At 37.5% G+C, this 16,064-nt stretch overlaps 1 protein-coding gene across 14 annotated transcripts in view; it reads right to left on the reverse strand.

Annotated features, from left to right (window-relative positions):
• Positions 1-864: 864 nt before the first annotated feature.
• Positions 865-16,064, reverse strand: part of LOC110834013 (uncharacterized) — an 85,570-nt gene continuing 70,370 nt past the window's right edge. For 13 of the 14 annotated variants that reach the window (XM_022072731.2, XM_022072796.2, XM_022072787.2 and 10 more), the window contains 4 exons: positions 5,350-5,424; positions 3,802-4,164; positions 2,831-2,923; positions 865-1,784 (listed from right to left, as the gene is read on the reverse strand). In XM_022072731.2, coding sequence (XP_021928423.1) covers positions 1,344-1,784; positions 2,831-2,923; positions 3,802-4,164; positions 5,350-5,424 — 972 coding nt within the window. In that variant the 3' untranslated portion in view covers positions 865-1,343. Of the gene's footprint in view, positions 1,785-2,800; positions 2,924-3,801; positions 4,165-5,349; positions 5,425-16,064 lie in introns of all 14 variants that reach the window. The other variant, XM_022072886.2, reaches the window with a different exon arrangement.

Here is a 16,064-nt window from a genome sequence, read left to right on the forward strand (position 1 = left end):
GCAGACTACTACTCACAGTCTAGACCAAATCCTGTTTTCAATACTGCTGGAATTCCAGAAAAAACACAAAGATACTTTTAAAATGGCCAACTTTCATAAAAGTCCCTACACAACTGACCAAATACGAGTCAATGATTGGTAATTCAGTCCTGAAGGTCACACAGACAGGGCTACAGCAGCAATTATATAAATAAGGTCTGCTCACTGCACAGCAAAGCATCACAGCTGAATGAACTTCAATCTTCAACAATCATGAAGTTGCATGCTCAATCTGTCACCAGATGGCAGGTAAAGCACACTTCTTCCTCAATGTACAAAATATGACTGGAAGCATTTGAACTACATTCAAAGCTTATTTCAGTAAGTGTCCTCTTGTGTAAAAGCAAGGCAGAACATGTTTCTACAAGTCTAGCAGAAAATACAAGAACACAATATTTTGCTTCCTCATTAATTACATTATGTGCCTTCTGTTCCTGTTTAACCCTTACATGTGGCTTGCCATTTGATGCGTTTTGGTTTCTTTATATTTTTATACGTAATAAAATTTTGTCAACACATAATCTATTTCATTGCTGTCACTGACTCTTTCCCATATAGTTCTTAATTGGTTGGCAACAAATTTCATTAAATATTTCTAATAGTATGATTCACTCATTTCCTTCACATTTCCACATGTAGGCCTAAATAAAACATTGACAACCAACTCTATTTTACTTATCTCGTATATCAGAAATCCAAAAGGAAACAACCACTAATTAATTTCATCAAATAACCAAAGACAGGAGCACAATATGGATGTCCTGAAATGAGGTAAATTTAAATGTAGATGCATCACAGCAGAAGCTAAGTTACAGAATACAGTCCTGAAAAAGTTAAAGGCATTTATTGCACAAGGCAGGTATAATTAAAGGAAGTATGGCCTTATTTTATTGAACGTGTCAACATTTTGAAAATAGGTGTGAAAATAAATGGTTCTTTACATCTTGCAATACACTTAAAATGGCCCCAAAGGTTGATATAAACATGACAGCAATGCAATAATAACAAGTAACAGAGGGGAAGGTAATATAAAATGCTTCTGGTTTACACTTCTGAACTTTAAAAAACATCAACCAACAGAACAGATTCAAAGCACTTATGAAATGTCATATAAAAATATCTCACATTCACAGACTTCCATACACTGTATCACAATCCAAGCACTGCAAGGTTGTGGTAGATGCAAACTACCTTGATCAATGAATTACCCCACAAAATGCAACACTCTTGCTGGAAAAAAAACTTTGAAAGCTTTAATAATCCAAAAGTTTATACTGAGCACAATTTCCCCACCGAGGCAGGCATCACTTGTGGTGCCACTGTTCCCAGAATGCAATATTGTTCTGCAGCCTATGCCTTCCTCTCCTGGATGGGGTTGGGGAATGAGTCCCGCTCTCATCTGACATGTAGCCAGGAGTACTATCATCACCCATCATGACCAGATCACCTTCACTTATTTCCCTTATGCTGTTACACTTTGGTTCATTGAGCAATTTGTCTAGTCCCCCGATATTTATATTCCTTGCACTCTCTACCACCTTGCTCAGATTGGCTGGAGAAATCTTCATGTCCCCAGTTCTATTGATGACGCATGGCTTGGGAGAACTGCAGGACGAGTCTTCCGTGCCATTTGAAGTAGTGGCATCAACTGGTACGTGCAAGATGCTGTCTAGTTGGGTGGGCAGGTTCCGTCGCAGGCCCTCACGGAACTCTCGTGACATACTACGAGCTGTCAGGCTGTGCACCTGCAGTGAAATAAGCAACCATATTCAGCTACATGGGTTATAAATCACTAAATTATTGAATGATGGAATGATTATTGATGATGAATTTGAAATTATATCTATGGAAATGGTATTGGCCTGCTTTAAGATACTACACTAACATGTGCATGCAAGGTTCAAGGAAAGTGTAAAAAACTTTTGTTAGACACTGAAGGGTGAGTGGTCTTACAAAATCAAAATATGGACAGAAGTGGTGAAGCAGGACAAGGCACCTGATCAGACGGTAGGAGGCTGATCTTCAGGCAGTAGGTTACAGGAGATGGATTGAAGTGGCTCTAGATCACATCCAATCATGTACTTTGGTATCAGGGGTGCTAAACTTTCAAATTCTACTATAAGAATTATCTTCATATTCAGGAATTACTGGTTCAAATATTGGAATAATAAAAAGCTATAACGATTATGATTTTTCATGCTTTTCATGAGTTTATCCAGGCAAATGCTGGAATACTCAGTGCCTAGAAAACTGCATGGTTGCTTCTTCCTACATCTATAACTTTTCATCATTCACTAGCATTAAGGACTTTTATTTAAAACAGTAAAACTTGTGAAGTTTATACTGTGTTATCAACAATCCACTTACCTATCTGTAAAGTGTTTACTTTGTGCAGCTTAATCTGATTAATAATGTAAATATTTATGGTTGCATTTCTTCAAATACTAGGTGTGTCATGAGGTTGGGTTCTCATGCCACAGACCTGCATATCCAGATTATTTTCTGCTTTTGTGCATCATGATTAACCAGTTTTAAGTTTCATGCCATAGCAAAACAGATGTTTACATAATTCATATTTGGCAAACCTGCATGTGACTGTTTCAGAAATCAGTCATGATAAAACTACAGAACCTTCATTTCTGTTCATCATCAATAAATGGCAAAGTTGTCGCCAAATGTCACTTTCATTTCTACTGACTATCGCTCTACAGATGCAACTGGTGTAGCAATGTGCGTGCAGAGCTATGGAAATGCCCCTCACTTTTCTGAGAACAATTCAGCTGTTCCTAACCTCTCGCACAGGCTGTGGCTGCTTCTCTCTTGCCACTATGACCACTTCCTTAGGCACTTCCACCATCTTGCTTTGGCGAGGTTTTGGTAATACCTGGAAAGTACAAATAATCTAATTTCAGTGTCCTGTCCCAAGGCATAGCTTGCTCATCTTCCTATTAAAAGCTCTTTATACAACAGAGAAAAGGCAAACTCCAATTTCAGACAAATAACTAAGAACGAGTGACTTCACAGAGCAGACTTTCTTGACAAGGTAATAGTGTGCTCAGTTAGTCAATACATTTTCTGCATTTTACAAAACCACAAAGTTCATTATCATGTTCACAAGAGCCTGCCACCAGCCCCTATTGTGAGCCAAATAAATCCAATCCATACCCACAAACCCATTTTCCTAATATACATTTTCATATTTTCCTCTCATCAACACCTCAGGCTTCCAACCAAAATGTTGTATGCATTTCTCATCTCCCCATGCATGTCACATGCCCTGCCCAACGCAATACTCTCATTAGCACCCTGTTCTCAACAGCCTCAATCTGTCTTCTTCCCTAAATGACCAGTTTTCACACCCATACAAAACAACAGCTAAGATAATAGCTTTGTATATTTTATTTTCTACATTTTTAGATAGCACACACTGGTTCCCTAAAACAAAACTCGAGAACTTAAGTGTTAATGAAATCTCACACTTAACTAATAAGCATAGTTCGCATAGTTAGAGCAGTACATACATTAAGAAGTCCAAACTGTGAAGACAGAAATAAGAGAGACAGCATTACTGAACACTAGCATCTCGTGCATCCAAACTGACAACACTACATAGTTGTGGTAGCCACATGAAGACTAAAGGTGGGAGACAGCCTATCACAGCAGGAAGAGGAGCTTCCTCCTATCAGGAGAGTACAATTTTCACTCAAAACATACATTCTTTTACAGGGTTCCACATCTGTTTGTATGTCACCTGACACTCACCCTTGCAACAGAGGAGTCAGAATCTGATGTTTTGCCTGCTGAAAAGTGCTTTGCCAGTTCCTTAACAGATGGCAGCACAACTGGCACATCTGCATCAAAGTCAAGGTCAGATGAAACAGTGCTACCCTCGCTTGGAGCCATGTAATCCGAATTTCTCCACTTGCCCACCTCAATGACCTTGCTCTTTGCAGCCTGAGTCTCCGCTTCCCATTCAGAATTGGCTGGCTGCATCTCTCCACATCCATTTTGAGATACTGTTGATTCCACAGAGCCATTGTGTTGCATCTTCCTCAGCCACTGCTCCTCAGTCTGATTGATCTCTTTTTGCCATTTTGCAATCTCATTCTCTACATAGCCATATATCTGGAAAAGATGCAAACAAAAACTAAATGACTGGTTGAAGTTTAAAGCCTTCTTACGATGGTGCCTAAGTATTTATCATCTTTATCATCTGTGTGGCATGTCCTACACATATTCCAGCTAGCATGCATTGGACTAACAGACCACTAAACCATCAACCCCTCAGTTAAAGTCCATACAGTAGCCAAGTAATATGAGGATTTATATCCTCAATTCCCATAAAATAAAGGATAATTAAAAACACAACATGTAAGAAGTAGACCAGCTTAATTTAAAAATGCTTAGACAATGGATAAGGTCCAAGAGAAGAATACATGCATTACAGGATTGATTCTTTGATTATTTACAGACACTGTTTGAACTCCAGATGTTATGTAGCAACAAGTACAATGGGAAGACGATGGTCAATGGAGAATAGAAAAAGGATTTCAGAGGTAATCATGGCCTGTCTGAGTCAAAATAGCTATTAACAAAACTGAGATTCAAAATGGTTATGATAACATATCAAACACAAATCTAGAGTGCTAGTACTACACCAAACTGCTCCATGAAAAAGTGGACATACAAATAATGTTGATCACAAACCTGATGATTTGTAAACTTCCAACAATAACCTCATTCATAGTTCAGACAAGAAGAATGACAAAATAAGCAAAGTTCTTAGAAGGAACTGTCTCAAGCTCTTGGAAGGAACAAACATTGAATGTGTTTGAAAACAAAGTGCCAAGGAGTGTATCTGGACCTAGGACAGACATTAAATAAACAAACATTTGTACTCCTAACCAAATACTTCTCACACAAGCCAAATACGGGTTGGATCGAACATGTAGCACACATGGACAAAATTACACAACAATTTGGTTGGAAGACCTCAAGTGAACAGAACATCTAACTGTAGAGTGTACTGAATTGGTTCAGAAGAGGGCCCAACAGTGGGATTTGTGAATACAATGAGAAATATTCAGTTTCCATGGAAGCAGGAAACTTCTTTATCAGCAGAGCAACTATTGAATTCTAATGAATGACTACACAACATGGAATTATTTAATAACTTGGGAAGTGACCATGTGGGAAGACTGGGACAGGCTTGGGAAGAGAATATTAACACAGAGCTTGTGGATGATGTATATTGTTTGAACTTCCATTTCTGATCATTATCATGCGCTAGACTGATACATCCACACATACCTCATCAGTGTCATGTGTGTCTGCCCCTGAGATCTGGTCTGCTTCCATTTTGTTGATCATCACGTCCACAGATCTCTGAAACATGCAAAAACTCATGGGGAGGCTCACCTCAGAGTCAGGGCTGCAAAGAGCTAACACAGAGTGCCTTGTGACCAGTTTGTGGTGCTGTCTATTCTGACTGTGATGTAGTGAATAAGTTTTATGAATATCACAGTTCTAATATGTGCAAAGGTGACTGGCAATACACCAAGATGAGGTGAATTTAACTTGTTCAAAGCTGAATCCACAGTGAGCGTTTCTGAACACAAACAGCCAAAGAAAAAGTTCATACTATTAGCAGATATGTTTACAATGACTCATTAGCTAACAACATCACAACATTCCGTGCTGCCACTACTTTTTATGTACTACATAAGAATTAGTATCCATTTGTTGCAAAATAAATCTACTGTTTCATTGTTAACTGCACTGTAGATATAACAATGCATAATCGGATATCAAGTTTACTTATATTTCATTAAATATACAGCATATTGAAAAAATTTTATAACAAATTTGTTGATCTTAACTGCCCAGCACCATCTAATGCAGTAATTCTCAATTAAAATGACCTCTGAAATATTGTAAAAACTTCTACCAGACTACATGGCCGTACAACCCAGAAGACAACCGCCTTCATATTCGCTGCCATGAGAACCTCAAATTCTACTTAAAATAATCAGCATGTTTGTTGTTGTTCTTACTCACTCACTAATTTTTATATCCTTGGAATCACTGTTTCCAGCAGTATTAATAATGAAAAGGCATTCAGTAATAAAAAGCTCTCTAGACCAGCAAAAATTTGTAGTGGGCCAGTGGTTAAGAAACACTATCTAATGTACTCAGTATATAACACCAATAAATTTGGGAATTTTTTGAATGACTGATAATTAAGACATTCTGTAAGTGTTTAACATGCACTAAAAGACAAAAATCTGAACATTTTTAATGGTTATTGATCATGATATGGATAGTTAAATATCCCATTCATTCACAAAGAAAGTCTTATGTTCCACTGTCTAGCACTTTATTTTTTATGCTTCTATTTCTGCCTTATACAAACTTTTGCAGCTGAATGAAACCAGAGCAGCACATATCAGAACTGTGACTGATCGTTCTCATACTTATGTAAGGCAAACTGCCAGGGTGATGTTGGAGGCAGCTAGCACCTCTGAAATGTCAGTAAACTTCTACCACACTACATGGCACAGCAATCCAGAATACACCCAACTTCATCACAGGACTTGCTTACAAACTCAAAATTTTATTAAGGCTGAAAAATCAGTCATCTTAGCCCAGGCATACATTTTTGAAGATATGAAAATTAAACACCACAGTTTTCACATTACTGAAATTCATTTTAAAACCTCCAGCAATGACTGGCTTATAAGATCTACATCTTATATGGTGAACCACATTTTTGTACCATGAGTCTATAAAAAGCAATGTAATGTTGAGGTTACACTGCACTTCAACAAAATTAAATTGAATTAAATTTGAAAACTGTCTGTACAGAACTCTATTAATGTTTTTGGAGATAAATAAGAAGATATATGAACATGGACAGATGTATATTTTGTGGATTTTCTGCAACAGATGTATAGAAAGAAATGTGAAAGAAAGTGCTGTACAAATATCAACATACTTAACAAGCAAAACTCATATCTTCAGACCACAGTTTTAACAGATGGATCAGAATGGCACAGTCTGACAGCATATCTATAAAAGATTTCATACATGATACTTTCAGATACTTTATAACGTTTAATAACACAAAATTTTATCCAGATGCTTTGTCTGATTTCTTCAATTCTCATATCAACAAATACTTTTTTCCTTACACATTAACCAACAGATGTTTGTAGTGGAAATGTTTTTTGAATACAGGAAGTAAGTAGTTGCATGTTATTTAATGATATTATTTCAACTGCAGAGTTTATTTAGCACTGAATTAGATGGTATGATGAACAAGAATTGTTAGTGGTTAAGGATTTGGAAGGAGATTGTTCTGGCCTATTTCAGCTTAATATTGTGATATTTACTTGCTGGGAGTCAAGAAAGCCATGAAAAAATTAAGTAAGGATAGTTGGTAACCCAGGAAAATTTGTACAGAGCTGACATGAAATATAAATAAACAGTGCCACCACTACACCATTCTGCTTGGATTGGATTGAGTTGGCTTATTACTAGACTACTTGGTGGTATGTGTTCAAAACAGTGTTACATGAAATCTTCACAGATAAGTTGTCATACTGTGTACAATGGTTAGACACCAGAATTGCTGTAAGTGTTAATTTCTACTACTTAAGTTAGAAGTTGAACTAAACTCATTAAAATCAGTTAGACCAAGTTCACAATTTTAATATACTTAGTACCTCTTCAACAGTTAAAGTGACATGCTCAATTATCTACAGTTGTACCACTATACCATTATCAAATCATATTTCCCACATGTTAGATTGTGTCTGTTCTTACTACATCCACATGCTAAAACACTGCAACTAAAATGTCACAAACAAAATGAATACAGTCAGAAGTTTAACATACTCATAAACTCTATCACTTTGAAGTAGTCTTGTTCACTGTGTAGGTGGCAACGAGTCGCAGATCTAACTTGACCAAAAATTTAACTAAAAGTAAGTTAGAAGTCAAAAATGACATAAACCATATAATCATTGTTTTATTTAGAACTGTGCCATGTCTGGGTTCAACATAAAAACATAATTCTTTCTGACAACATTTGGTAAGAATACAAATATCTGATAAGAAGGGACCAACATTTATGTCAACTAGAAAACTAGTTTGTGAATGACTTATAAAATTCATGACGGAGGCAGTATGACATCTGAAACGTTGGTTGACATCGACCAGACTACACAGCGCAACCACCCAGAAGACAGAAATCTTTAAACAATTCAGTTTTCATAATCTGTCAACTGATCTCCAAAATTAAATCATACAGTATGCTACCTCTCAGTGTACTTGAAATTAAATATTATGATATTTCTGTAAAATTGTGCAACCTGTCCAATTTCTCAAATGAGACCAACAGCATTCACGTATTTTTAAAATATGTCAAAGATTTCCAGTAAGCTGAAAATAATGATAAAACATTCTACAATTCCTGTATCTACAATACATTTATTTGAAGATTAACAATGTGAACTGGATTCAGGTGGCTGCTCACACATACACATGCACACGCACACACAAAACAGCAACACAATGCAAGGCAGTCTGTTAAGTGCCATGCATTATGCAGTGATTTGACATGGGATTTATAATTATAATCTTCTACAGAACTGTACACTTATGTGTCATACAATGTAACAAAGTGCCAGACAATGCTGTAATCCAATCAGAACTGTTTATGCCAAGCCACAACTTAAGTTTATGAACCTTTCTTCATGCAGTCTATAGAAACTTGAAGCTTCCAACTGTATAATGGAAGTAAAGTTAAACTCCCTAACTTTATGGAACTTCATGTCATGTCCATTTTGTTGGTGACAGTGTTACAACTATAAGCCACAACCAGCTTGATGTTTACTTACCAACTGCAGATAACAAAACACTACCATGCTGCAACCCATACAAACAATTCATAATCACTGCAGGACAAGGATGATGTCTCAAGTATGAATATTGACTCCAAGGCAAGCAACAGTGTTTATTGGTAAAATGTCTTTACAAAGTTGAACAGCAGGGACTAATTTGAGAGAAGTTATCTCAATCTGATACTGATATGAAGTCAAACCTCTGAGGCTATGACAATAAAGATACAAAGCAAAAGATGAAGTTCGTACAGGTAAGAAACAAGATAATGGTCTGTGTGTACACCATGCATTTTTCTTGACCCACATCATGTGCTCAGGTCTGGTAATTGTGTGAAACCAGTTTGAGGCTGTATAATCCTTGCTCTTTCCAGTTATAAACAAATAAAGCCAAGAGCATTGATTTGTGATAGCATGCTAGAAGTAGTGCTGAAAACTTTTGTGAAATTCATAATAATTAGGAATCATGTGATGACTCACATGATGTGTTGTGGAACTAATGTGATTATTCTTATTAAAAGTGTACAAATGTGACAAAATCTTTGCTCCCTATGGCCTAGCATATATGACAGCAAACCTTATAAATCAAAGAGTTAATTCACTTTCCTACATTGTGAATATCCAATAGTTTAGTATAATACTACCTTCCAGTGCAGGCCTGCCCAACCTTTTTTATTGTGTGAGCAACTTCGGCAAAATTTGGTCTGTATGCAGGCAACATGAAGTTCAATACATAAAATGTGGAATGTACAGTATAATTATATATATGCTTTCATCTGTGTATTTTTCTATACATTATATACAATAAAAATATACTGATAATAATGTGAAAAATTTGTAAAAAATGCAATTCACACCTAGGCTAGGGTGTGTTTATTTTTATCACATTTTTACAAAATGAATTAGTAATGTAACGTGTCTCCATAAATAAAAAGCTCATAATCTTTTTAAAATATTATTTCACTGATTTTAACTTGGTGTGATCTTTTGCACAATAAGACCGACTATAAGACAATAAATGAAAATACCAGAACAAAGTCACTGCTGATGCCTGCACATCTGCAAGTTGTTAACTAGAAAACATCCCCGCAACAATACATGTCAGCAATCATCGACATTTTAATCCCGGCAAAGAACAACTGCTAACGATAAGGATTTATGAGAGGATCACTTGTGAATATGGAAGAGGTGGTAAGTTTTCTATCATAGTTTGCCAGGAAACAGGTGGAATTGTTTCAGCGTTTCATTGTGCCATTGCCAGGGAAAGGGGAGAAGACTTTATATTATTTCAAATGTCTTCACAGGCAACATGTTGCCTGCAAGCTATAGGTTCTGTTACAATGTATCTTCAGGTTGGTTATGAAAAGAAAACAGCCTTCTAGTTGATGTATATTGTCATTAGGATCAATCTCAGGGATTCGATAGTAGGGTGGTCACCAAGAATGCCAGGCTGAAAGGGAGAGGGTCAACAAATGGTCTTTGGGTCTTTCTTTTGCAAGAACTTACTAATACTTTCTTTTCTTAACAAAGTGAAACAAACTGTGATGTGAACAACACAATGCTGTGTGTTTTTAATTTTACGGTCTTCTTGTCTGTGTCTGTTCCCAACACTTGATACACACTGTACTTAACGATCATGTGCTTAGCATGATACATACACATGGAGTTGTGGGATTACAGTGTCAAGTATTGTTCTTGACCATATGATAGCAAATGCCACAATGATTAGTGATCAGTAGGAGAATTTCAGCTCTTTCATGCAATGACATTTGCACATGCAATAATGTCAAGTTTTTGTAAGAAAATTTATATTTAGGTGATATGTGTTGACTGAAAGTAACTGTTAATCCTACTGTATGGGGTTATTGTAAGCTAGTATCCAGAGGTCATCAAAGAGCAGAAGTGTAAAAAGTGCAAATCTAAACAAACTGAGGTTAGTACTGTGACAGCTCGAGAATACTCTAATAAGGCTGACAAAACCATTGCTAAGGAAGATCAAAAACCGTATTTTTATAATTTGAAAATTGGTAATAATGTAACACCCTATGTTTTTGAGGACTTCCTTCATGCCTGGGCCAATACCGAAATTATGAGTTATTTCCCACAGACGATCATCTGTCAAAAAGTTTGATACCTGCCATCTTAAAGTTGATACTATCCAGAAATGACACTAGCATGGCCAGGGACTCAACAGAAAAGGCTTTTGTTCTCCAATCAAGTGAAGATGGAATTATAAACAACTTCCAAAACATTGTTTTTTTAACATCTAAATGATGAAAAGGGTCCAAATTTTTTTTACATAACGTAATTTTGGATTGTCACAGAATACAGTTATCTCTCCTATCCATCACTAAAAATGTAACTAAGCTCCTTAATTAGTAACGGGCATTTTCCAGGAACAAAACTTGCAACCTACATAACAAGTGACCATGTCAATACCTCTTTTAGGTGCATTCAGAAGATAAAGTCACAAAAAGTGCCCATTAACTTCATCACCATCATCTGAGATTATGTCTCTATTATCAGGGACTGATGTGATGGATAACTACAGTTGGTTTATATATATATATATATATATATAGACACACACACACACACACACACGAGGTGCGATCGGAAAGTTTCAAGACTGTGTCAGTAGAGGGCGAACCGGATGTAGTACGAGCTTCTGCCTTTAGGGGGTGCGGCCTACATTCATAGTGAATCAGTGTGCCAGCCGGCATCATCGAATTAGCATTTGTTTCTTAGTTACGGGCGTTTTGGTAGTGCATTACACCGACCCTCCTGCGATTTCGGAATGGCGTGTCCATCAAATTTTGCCAAAGACTCACCAAAACGGCTACGGAAACCTATGAAATGCTAAAGCAAGCATTTGGGGAGTCCGCAATGGGTCGTGCACAAACTTTTGTGTGGCATTCACGTTTTAAAAATGGCCGAACCCCTGTCGATGATGACGAGCGTTCTGGACGACCATCTTCGAGCACAACGCCCGAAAATGTTATGAAGATTCGGCAGGCCATTCACGAAAATCGACGTCGTACCATCAACGACTTGTGCGACATTGTTGGGATAGGCTATGGGATCTGTCAGCTGATTCTAAAGGAAGAACTCCACATGCGACGCATCGCAGCCAAGTTTGTGCCAAGGCTCCTGTCTGAGGACCAGAAGCAGAATCGACTACTCGTTTGTCAGGAGCTCAAAGATCTTGCAAGAACCGACCCCAATTTCCTTTCTAAGCTCCGTGTGACTTCTTCCTCTTCCCAAAGATAAAAATTCAGCTAAAGGGAAGGAGATTTGAGATGATAGAAGAGATTCAGGCAGAATCGCAGATGGTGCTTGACAGGCTGACAAAGAAAGATTTCCAGGGATGCTTCCAGGCTTGGCAGCGGCGCTGGGATCGTTGTGTTCACTCCCAGGGGAACTACTTCGAGGGTGATGGATGAATTTAATACCTGAGATAAGTGTACGGGTTTTTATACACGCAGTCTGGAAACCTTTCGATCGCACCTCATAATCTATGCCCATTTATATGCAGTCAATGGCCAATGAAGAAAAGGGGGTGGAGTCAAGTGGAACCCATCTCACCCAGTACACTTGACCACACAGTATATATAAAACTAACCCACATGGACCTCTACCGCCATGCAGTCACAGCATCATCTGGCACAAAAAGTGGCTGTCTTATCTACACCGATTTGCCAGGCTAGAATCATCTGTGACTCTTGACAGCTTAGAAGGATAAATTCGTCACTTAAGACAAATGTTCCCACAAAATGGCTACAGTACAACATAAATACATAGTACCCTTTACTTGAAGAAGAAACACTGGACTCTGGAAAGTAATCCAGCTGGCATGGCCATAATACCATACACGCAGACAATATCTGGAAAGATCAGCAGGTTATTGGACAAGTATAACATTAAGACAATACACTGATCAGACAAGAAGAGCAACAGCATGCTAAGGTCAGTGAAAGATAACCTTGGAGGCTGTGTACCAGGTATATACCAGATTTTGAATGAGTGTGGTAAGGTGTATGTGGGCCAGATGGGGCACACCATAACAGCCAGATGCAAGGAGCATGCACATTATGTACGACTACATCGACCAGAAAAATCGGCGGCAGCAGACACAGCATCAAAACTGGTCATAAAATTGGCTTGGAGGAGGTCACACTGCTAGCCAAGACCTCAGGCAACATGGATTGACTGTTAAGGAGACAACTGAAATATGACTGCACTCCAATAATTTCAATGGAAACAAGGGGTTTATGCTGAGCTGGGCATTGCACCCTCTCATCAACATCCTACAGAAGACGCAGACAGTTAAGCAACACTCAGACAGCATGAGGTTGGACAGGTCCACGGCCAGGTCAAGCAACATGGAGATAGAACAAGAACAGAAGAGAGACATGTAAAGGGCACGGGTAAACTATGTAGAGGCGGGACAAGGTTGGAGGATGACTGCCATTGCAGATGATGGAACCTTTCAATCAGCGACTTTTGTTAGGTTGCTTTGACCTGCAGTTCAATGTACAGCATCTCTGAGCAAATGTTTCAACATGGGTTCCACTTGACTCCGTCCCCTTTTCCTCACTGCACATTGACCACACATGCAGGGGCATCGATTTTTATATATATATATATATATATAAACAACCAACCATGGTTACCCATCACATCATTCCCTGATGGAGACAGAGAGTCTCTGAAATGTTGAACTTCTGTTCCAAGTTGACGTTGCTGGTCGCCCGAGAGGATTTTATCACTGTTAGTTGCCGCAAAAGTTTTAAGTCATACAAGTCATCTCTTACAATATATAGTAATATAATGCAATATGTGAAATCAAACAAGACAAGCAAACATGTATAACACACAGAAATCAAAGTTTTATAACAAGTACTTGAGATACTATACAAACATAAGCAACTGGCACAAGTGACAAGAGTCCACAGAAATTACGAATTAAGAGCTTCACATGAGTAGAAATCTTCTCTAAGCAGTACATATCTGACTTTTACAAACAGACAATAACATAAAGTATTAATAATGGTACAGTTCCCCTTTCTGGGCTTGGCAGTCTGCACTTTTCAACAACTGTCATCCTCAAATTAATTATAATTAACTGGGGTTTAACCAGTAACATTTCAAAAGAGCTCTATAAATTCCCATCTAAATTCAATGAGGAATAATTTTTTCCTGTTTAATCTCTCACCCACCTTCTTTCTTTCCTATCCTCTTTCTCCCACATTCCTTTCCAATCCATTCCATATCTTTGGGTCCCTGGCTCTGGCTACTGTACCCTCCTCTTATTCCTGACATCACATCACATTGTCTACTTGAATTTTTTAAAATTATAATCATAAGCACTACAGCACACACCACTGGGACCTATTCTGGATCCACGAAACATACTGTCAGTGAAAATTCAAGTGAAATGCCTTGATAACTTAATGACTTACTAAAACTGATTACCTGAATATACCTCATTTATTTCTTAAGAAACTTCACAAATGCTCATTAAATTGAATTATACTCACACTTTGTGATGTAAAAATATATAATATCCATCACACAGAATTTATTGCATTAAGATTATTCTACTCTCACGAAATCAAATAACCTTATTACAAATTACTATTTGGGTTCTTTCTCGTACAGAACATTTCGGCATCTAGTGTCATTACTAAGAACTCTTTTATGTCAACCATCATACATGTTATGTTATGACAGCATTTTCTGCAATGTTTGCACTGATTTAAATATATCCTGTACAAATGTATGGTTTGAAAGCATCACAGTAAATCAAACACGCTATTATAAAATGCATATTAACATATTCAAATGCAAAATATGAAAAGATTCTTGTACATAAATTATACCACACAAAACTATCTTATGAGACAAATATACAGATTTACTGTTAGTAAGTGGGAATGACAAAAACTGGTAAAGACCTGAAAGACAGAACTTACTGGGAATTCCCTCCCCTGTACCAAAATATCTGAAATGATAGGAAAAAATATTTTCCTGAAGAATCATTTCCTACAAATTCTAGACAAGTTACTGATGATAAGAACAATTTCCACCTCTTGAATCAGAACAGATTTTCAGATTATGTTTAGAATGTTGGTGAACCTAATAAAGTGAACTGGCTGTCCTGTGTAAAGAATTATTTATACACACCTATATTACCAGTTTTTACAGATCATCTGTAGATTACAGCCTGCAAGTATATTGTTCTGCAGACAGACATAAGAAAGTGTGCTTAAATACACTGTCACAATCTGGTATGAGCTTTACCTTGTTTCAAATCACCTGCACTCCCATCACAACTAACATTAGATACTGCATACATAATGGTCACTACCACGCACAGGGGCCCGGGGTTAAAATTTTGTACCCAGCCTCCTCTACAATGGGTACCAGGGTCCTTTCCCGGGGGTTAAGCCGGCCGGGGCGTGATGCTGACCACTCACCCCCATCTAGTGCCGAGGTCAAGAAAGAGAGGAGCTATACCTCCTCTCACCCCAAACGCCTACACGGCGTATAGTGGGACAAACCTGACAATTTTAGATACAAAAGCTTAAAAATGTTGAAGCCAATGATAATGCTGACTCTTAAACAGCTGTGTACCTGATATGATGACCAATATTAGAAGTCAATACTAACAAATTCCCAGACAAGAGAAATTCCCAGGGTATTTTGATTGAAATAAATGACTGTATTATCGTACCTCACACACCTGCTTACAGTGAATGTGGTAATTAACCCCTAGTTACTGTCAATGTGATATCTTGCGCCTGACTACAATAACGTTTGTATCTCACTGCCTGTCTGTGATCAATATGTCTCACACCCCATGGCTACAGTCACTGTTTCCTTTGTGAATAACTTCCTGATGGTCTACAACAAATGTTTACTTCATTTTTATTTATAAAAAATAATTAATCAGTTTGTTGTTTCACATATTGTGTACTGGACCCCATGTTAAACAGCAGAAAATCTTACTTTGGTAAGGAACTAACACAAATTGTTTTAGACTTAAAGTTTTAACAGTATTCATGTTAAATTTCTGTTCTATATTACATGATTAAAACTGTATATTAAATGAGTAAAAGCTCC

The sequence above is a fragment of the Zootermopsis nevadensis genome, unplaced genomic scaffold (assembly GCF_977971745.1).
Source record: "Zootermopsis nevadensis isolate Lab colony 2312 unplaced genomic scaffold, Znev_1.0 Znev_ptg000028l, whole genome shotgun sequence".
Lineage (NCBI taxonomy): Eukaryota > Metazoa > Arthropoda > Insecta > Blattodea > Termopsidae > Zootermopsis > Zootermopsis nevadensis.